Genomic DNA, 7,348 nt, shown 5'->3' with positions numbered 1-7,348 from the left:
TCCTTGGACTCACAAAACTCTTCATCCAAGAACATATCAGAGTGCTTTACTGTTAGTACAGGGAGTGTGTGTTTGGTCCTTACCTCAAGGTCAGTTTTTTGGCATTGGAGGGATCTTGCAAATGGTTTGGACACATTTCTGTTTACTTTTCCATGACAGATATCAAGCTGTATATTATCTGCTAGTTAGCCTTGACAGATAGAAAAACAGCTCTGATGTGTGTGTGTGTGTGTGTGTGTGTGTGTGTTCTTCATTCTGTAAGGTCTCCAGAAGATTCTGTAAATTTCTTTTAATTAGTGGTTCATGTACACCATTGCCATGTAAATATTTGTTTGACAATTTAATTTCAACCATTTAATGTAATATATTGTTTTAAATTATCACAAAATAAGAACAAATACATCAGGGAACCAAAATGTTTATTTTTTGTGCACTAAAAAGATAACTTTAAAGGTCAGACATTCAGACAATAATAAAAAGTGTCCTAATAATAAAGCACTGCTGGTGGATCTCACAAAGGGGATCTATGGCTGGAAGAAACTCAACTCCCTGCTCATTTATTGAGGTAAGTTTAAATCAATTCATTTATCTAGTTTGGCATTAGAGGAGACAACTGACTGAGAAAATGTGCTTTGTTTAAGTCAAATGGCTAGAGCATAAATGCATCATTAAATAATAAATTCTTCATTCCTATAATTCAGTGTTTCGTTGGCGTAGCAAGGACTGCTTAAAACAAAGCACATATTAGCGTGGTGTGCATTTGAATTAAATCTATGCTTTAACAGCTTGAATCTCTAAAGCTCTCCTCATTGGAAACAATTGTAATAGCCTAACTATTTTAGCACCTAGAAAAGGTTTCATTTTTTGATTCACTAAATCCTGGACTCTTATTCAAACAGTGAGAGGTATGCAGGAAAACCAAGTATTTTTTGTCTTACAGGTACAAAAACGAAGTGCATTCTCAGAGACTGCATGCAGGAGGGATCCCTCAGTTCAAAATCCAAAAATCGCTATCCCGTAAACCCCTGCTTTCAGTTTGGGAGATCACAGGAAACGGATGCCAGCTCCAAACTGCACACCGTCACATATCCTGTCAGGGATCAAAAAGGTCATTTATGATTTAAATCACTGGTTGCATTGCTTTGGATATTAAAGGTTGGACAGAAAACCCACAAGTCAATTGAAAGCAGAACAAACTGTTTTTTTGTCAAGGCCATCACTGTTTAATTCAAAACATCAGAGTAAAGGTAGATCATTAGTGAGCTGTCTACAAAAATAAAATAGAAATTACTCATCTTTATTAACAATTCAAAACTGCCTTTATCTTGGCAGTGATTCAGTGTGAATGTGGTTCAGTGGATGTGTATGTACCTGTCTCCACTTTGAACACTCATTGGAAAGCAGTAATTTAGTTCAAGCCTAGCAATGCTTCCCAGTCGTAGAATTATTCCCGCACCGTATGACCAGCGGATACACTCTGCTAGCTTCTGCAGATGTGCGTATGGTCCCTCTCCTACACAAACATGATGCATAGGGTCAAGCTAACACTACTGTAAATGGAAGAACGGGCTCATTTAAACATGCAAAATATCTTTGATTTATATCACATAATACTTCACTGTTGCCACTAAACTGAAAGTGCAATACTAAAGTTGCACTTTAACAACAGCATCACCGTGTGGACAAAAGGCTTCAGGGCATATACTTATTCAGTCAAGATCTAAAGACTAGTGTTGTTTTTAGTATCATTGAGATATTATTATAGTTTTTATCAATACTTTTGTATTTTCACTTATTTTTGTATTTTCCATTTTAATTATAGTTAAATTATTAGTCATTTTTGGATGTTTTTTTCATATGTCTACATACTGTACGTTTTAGTAATTTATTTTTAATTATTTAAATTAATTAAAAATAATGAAATGATGATTTCAATAAATAATTACTGACCGTAGTTGAGGTTGCAAAGGTTTCCAGCATTAAGGAAGAAGTGTGTTCTGAAGAGGTCAGCCAGGCCACCCTTGTTTGAGCGGAAGGGGAGGGGTGTGTAGAGATGAAGCCCACCAGCCCAATATGCTTCCCCACCCAGATAATCACCTGATCAGGTATAGATATCAAAACAACCATTAAGAAAACTATAATTAAGATTTTTTTTTTTACAAAATTATAAAAGGCATAAAAATATGCTGTATATTCAGATTTTCTTTTTTGAAATACACTTTTACCTTCACTTTGAGGGCCTATACTGTACATGCCGAAACCTCTCACACTGGTTGGGCCGCCCAGATAGAACCTGACATTAAACCAAATGAACAATGTAATTTGTACAACGTGTACAAATTACAAATTATTGTAATTTGTCTTTGAGAAGGCGAGGATTGAAGGGATTCAGTGTCTAAATTAGCAAAATTGCTTTCATGTCCTTGATGAATAGCTTTTTAATTGAGCACAGAGTGATCTTATCATTCTAAAATGTTTTCTTTAGATCTGTGTTGATACAACATGGCTTTTATTCTACCAAAAACCCTTTACCTAATTTGGTGTTCCCAGTCAAAAATGATGTGCCTTTTAAAAATAGCTTGTAAATGTCTTATTATGCTACATTATCACCTAATCTTAGATTTAATCTTTTTGTCAACTTTTTTTCTTTCAGTTGACACAGGTTTTATATTTCTTTTTTTAATTGATTGATCATAGGCCTCATTGATCTGAGCTTATGCACCTGAAAAAAAGCATTATTTGCAGGTTATTCTTGCAGTGCTCACTCAAAAAACTGAGGCACGTGCGCTCAGATCAATGAGGCCTACAATGCAAAACCTGTGCTAAGTGAAAAAAGATGTTGATAAAAATTTGAATCCAATATTTGGTGATAGCATAATGAGAATTTTTTAAACAAGGAAATTGCTATACCCTGTATGAGCAAAGTAAGTATTAGTCCAATGTGATAACTTTAACTAGCACTTTCTGTGTAAAAATGACTTGAGCACAACATGAGACATAATTATAAGTCTGTATAATAATAAAGCCTTTCAAAAAAATAATGGCGCATCCATCTAAAAGCAAGCAAACAAATGCACACCTGTCAGCAATGGAGGTAGGCTGACCCCCAAGAGGATAGATCATCCCTCCCCATAAAGATCCAGATAACACCTATCAGAGAAATTCATAAGACCTACTTAATATCAATGTCCAAATACCACAAATATCCTTTAAAGACAGACTTTTATATCAATGGCAGTCTTCCTAAATCATGACAGACACGGTCAAGACCAGAATGATCTAAAACAATATAAATGAATCAAGACTACTCACTGATCCCCAGATAAATTGTTTGTTAAGCTGTAGCTCAACGTCCTCTTTGAGAAAGCTGGCGTCTCCGCCGGTGTATCCTGCCAGCTCCTAAACCAACAGATCAAACACAACTATTGTTTAACAGTGACGCCAAACCTTCTCCAGACAGTTTTAATCAATGATGGACATTGTGAGGCAAAAGTAATGGTAAGAAAATAAATACAAAACAGCTACTGATATGTCCTGAGCTGATGTTTGAGTCCACACACCTGGTTAATCCGCAGTAAGGCACCTCTTCGGGGCAAGATGGCAGAGTTCCTGGTGTCTATTACCATGGTGTGCTAGTGTGAGACAAGAAATCCGGGAAATCAGCCATTAGTCTAAACCCAAGGAGCCAAAACACTTGGGATTAAGGCAGCGGGGAGAATCTTACAGAAAGGGCGGATTTAAGAGTGTGGCCACTCTCCTCTCTCACAGCAAAGGAGGCGCTGCGGGCCAGACATCCCAGTTCACGCCACACGCCCTCCCATTTCAGAGTGTGATCCGTCATCCACAGAGGGAACTGCAAGACATATAACATCTTTAAATCTTACATTATTAAAAGAGTAGTTCATCCCAAAAATTACACTTTGCTGAAAATGTATTCACCTTTGGGTCATCCAAGATGTAGATAAGCTTGTTTCTTCGGATCATGTTTAGAAAAATTTAGCATTACATCACTTGTTCACCAATGGATCCTTTGCAGTGAATGGGTGCCGTCAGAATGAAAGTCCAAAACAACTGATAAAAACATCACAGTAATCCACAAGTAATCCACACCACTCCAGTACATCACTTTACATCTTGTGAAGTGAAAAGTGCATTGTCAGTGAAAAAGCAATCTTGTCTGAATCAGCATTTACAAGTGAAAACAGTGCAAAACAGTTCAAAACGAATATGTTGGTGGATCTGAATGCAAAAGAACAACACAGAATGGACTTTTTCACTGGTGAAAGTGTTATAATGGAATCGCATTTTGGCCAAAAGCATTTTGACTCGTGTGGATTATTGTGATATATTTATCAGCTTTTTGGACTCTCATTCTGACGGCACCCATTCACTGCAGAGGATCCATTGGTGAGACAGTGATGTAATGAAAAATCATTCCAAACCTTTTATGATGAAGAAACAAACTTATTTACATCTTCGATTGCCTGAGTGAGAGTAAAAATGTTTTTTTATATCTTACATTAAGCTCTGTAGAAACTCCCCGGTCCGTCTCTTTTAGAGAGCTCCATGGGAACTGTCCAGTGACTTTGTACAGGTTTAGAGTTAAGCTACACAAAGCAAAGAAGGCAAGTGGTTTAATATCTATTCAATATCACTGTTCTGTTTATAGTTAAAGCTGAAGGGTGTAATAGCATCTTAACATAGGAAATGATTACACACTTCAGTTTAATGTTTTTCACAGAAATCATACTTTCGTTCATAGTATCCCGACTGTGGTTTGAAGAAGGAAAGGCCATATGACGTCTCCTTAGTTCCATAAGAAAACTGAAAGGTGAGCTTCTCTCCTCGGCCAAGCATGTTTGGAAGCTTAATGCCCAAGACCTTAAGAAGAACAAACACACAAATGCAGTAACACAATGACATATTATGCAGAAGCTACACATCAAAAATCTAAGACGGTGATCATAAAACAATACTCCATACTGACTGAAAATGATATTATAAATATTATTAATTTTTACTATTATTATTCATATTAAATATTCACTTTCCTATTCATAGTATGAATGGATGTCTTATTTTAGATTAACATTGTCTTAAACAGAAATGTTTTAGTAGTAATTATATACTATTATATTACTATGTATTCATTTTTTAAATGAGCTTTTATTACCAGTTTTCATTTTATTTTATTTGAACTTAAATAATTATGTTATGTGCTGTCGTTAGTTATTTATTTATTTTTTATATTTCTACACAGCATTCATTTAATTTAATTTCAGTTTAATAATTTTAGTGCTGTAACTTAAAATGATCTCAGTTAGTTGTCAAGGCAAACATGGCAAAGGTAGAATGCAAAGCAATATATGTGTGTATTATGGTTCTTACCATACTGCCTTCATTGTTTCCAACCAAGGTATTATAACTGCCAGTAAGTCGTTTAAGCTCAGTCACCTCAAATGTAACATCAAGTCCATTTGGCAGCGCCTCTGCTCCTAAACATTGTACAAACAACATCGGAGCTGAATGTTAATGCATAATGCTCTTTCAATGAAGTTAACAGAAAAATCTTGTAAATATATTTATTCTAAAGCCGGGATTATTTCTAAACTTGAACTCTACTTTACTATATATATATTATATGCTAGAGATCTAATACTGACAATAAAAAGGTCGACCTTTAGACCCAATGGTCTACCTTTCTTTATGAGTATGCAAATGAGTTAATGTAGGTTAATACGCTAGAGGCAGGGCTAGACAGCGGCTCAGTCCTGAAAAACTGGACACTTTCCTTTGAACTGTGTATAACTGAATCAAGCTTTAAGATGTTACAGTACCTTCTGAAACATCAATCACTACCTCCACTTCTTTGAAAATGCCTAGACGGAGCAACCTCTGTCTGGCCTCGTGGGATTTTCTCATCACCTGTGAAAACACTGAGCTTGTTACCTTATTTCATAATTAGTGATCAAACAATTGGGGTTTTTTAATGGCTGATATCTTTGTCCAATATAATGCTGATATTTTCAATAAAATGTAATTATAAATTATTTTACATTTATTAATTTAGCAGATGCTTTCTCCAAAGCAAAATGATATTCACAATTTATCCAAATTATAAAAAATGTGCACTGTCCATTGACAATTTTGTCACAAAATTTACGAGGTGTAATAAACCCTTCTGTTAAACAGCCAAACTGGATGACTTCATAATAACTGAAGCAGTCCAAACACTTTGACCTTGACAGCTCACTTACTTCGACCAGGTTCCTGGCAGTGAAGACATCAGAGATTTCATAGCCCAAGTAATCCTCTTTAGTTCTGCCCATGCCTTCAATGTTGACATGTTGTACAACAACCTAGATGAGAACAGTCAGAGATGTCACTGTGTGAGACTGCAGATTTTACACATGGCACAAAAGTAATACCATGATATTGGACATGTACCATACTATTATTGGAAGTACCTTGAAATATTATGCATATACGTATTTGAAATACAATGGTTTTACCATCAGATACTATCAATATCGTATGGTACTTTTTGTTATGGTGGTACAGTCTTATCCTTACCATGACATTTTTATGGTATAACCATGATATATGCATATGATATGTAGTCCCATTTATGAGTATAAAACGATTTTAAAAAGAAGTCAGTAGCAGTTTAACACAACCTACATCTTTGTTTTCTAAAACCTCTTGTTTAGTTTCTTGCACCGTCTCCATCACTTCCAAATCATCTGGGTTGACGCCCAGGTCTCGCCCATTCATGGGGTAAGAATCCATACTCTACAAAAGAAACCGGACAAGTTTGATTATTTTGCAGACTTATACAGCCATATCCGATGGCTAGTGCACAAAGACACATTGGATAGCTTCCTCTGACAATACAGCAACACGCAAAGAAAGAAATAAAGCAGCACAGTAGTTGTGAACACAAGAGGTCAAAGACAAAACAAGCATATTTCACCTCGAAGTTTTAAGAAAACATTTACCCGTGCGTGCACAGTCCCCATTGCTTGTGCAATAAAATCCTACACTTATTGAAGCCGCTCAGCTGATCGTGGGAATGTAAAATATCACACTACTATGCAGCAGTGAAGCCACAGAGAGTGAACCCAACCCCCGTCAAGGAGGACGCCATGACACCCAAATGATTGGCAGACCAAGGACGGCGATTGGCTAGGATGACGTGACGTCATAAACAGTGGGCGGGTCCATGTTGTGTGCTCTTGGCTGTACGTGCATTGGCGTTGCGCGCGTTCTCGCATTTCTCACAATACAGGATTTACTTGGGAAAAGGACACGTGTGGAAGTTAAGAACTGTGTATTCAGACCCTCAAAA

General features: G+C 36.4%; 1 protein-coding gene across 1 annotated transcript; it reads right to left on the bottom strand.

Annotated features, from left to right (window-relative positions):
• Positions 1 to 404: 404 nt before the first annotated feature.
• On the bottom strand, positions 405 to 7,129 carry samm50l (sorting and assembly machinery component 50 homolog, like). Its single transcript, XM_059504938.1, has 15 exons — positions 6,999 to 7,129; positions 6,682 to 6,792; positions 6,258 to 6,359; positions 5,838 to 5,925; positions 5,389 to 5,495; positions 4,751 to 4,881; positions 4,520 to 4,607; positions 3,725 to 3,853; positions 3,561 to 3,632; positions 3,313 to 3,399; positions 3,080 to 3,150; positions 2,226 to 2,293; positions 1,951 to 2,097; positions 1,372 to 1,513; positions 405 to 1,090 (listed from the first exon to the last, which is right to left on the bottom strand). Exons 1-15 carry the CDS (start codon positions 7,017 to 7,019, stop codon positions 1,045 to 1,047), a joined length of 1,410 nt encoding a protein of 469 aa, XP_059360921.1. The 5' UTR covers positions 7,020 to 7,129; the 3' UTR covers positions 405 to 1,044.
• Positions 7,130 to 7,348: the final 219 nt, after the last annotated feature.

The sequence above is a fragment of the Carassius carassius genome, chromosome 22 (assembly GCF_963082965.1).
Source record: "Carassius carassius chromosome 22, fCarCar2.1, whole genome shotgun sequence".
Taxonomy (NCBI): domain Eukaryota; kingdom Metazoa; phylum Chordata; class Actinopteri; order Cypriniformes; family Cyprinidae; genus Carassius; species Carassius carassius.
The sequence above is the reverse complement of the archived record's forward strand: the minus strand, read 5'-3'. Positions and strand labels throughout refer to the sequence as shown.

What these genes read in the sequence shown, in the direction of transcription:
- samm50l (XM_059504938.1), bottom strand. Translation starts at nt 7,019, where the DNA reads ATGGGGACTGTGCACGCACGG. An exon ending in AGGTTTTAGAAAACAAAGAT is followed by an intron (nt 6,360 to 6,681) that starts GTAGGTTGTGTT and finishes GTTCTCATCTAG; the next exon opens with GTTGTTGTACAACATGTCAA. An exon ending in AGTGTTCAAAGTGGAGACAG is followed by an intron (nt 1,091 to 1,371) that starts GTACATACACAT and finishes GATCCCTGACAG; the next exon opens with GATATGTGACGGTGTGCAGT.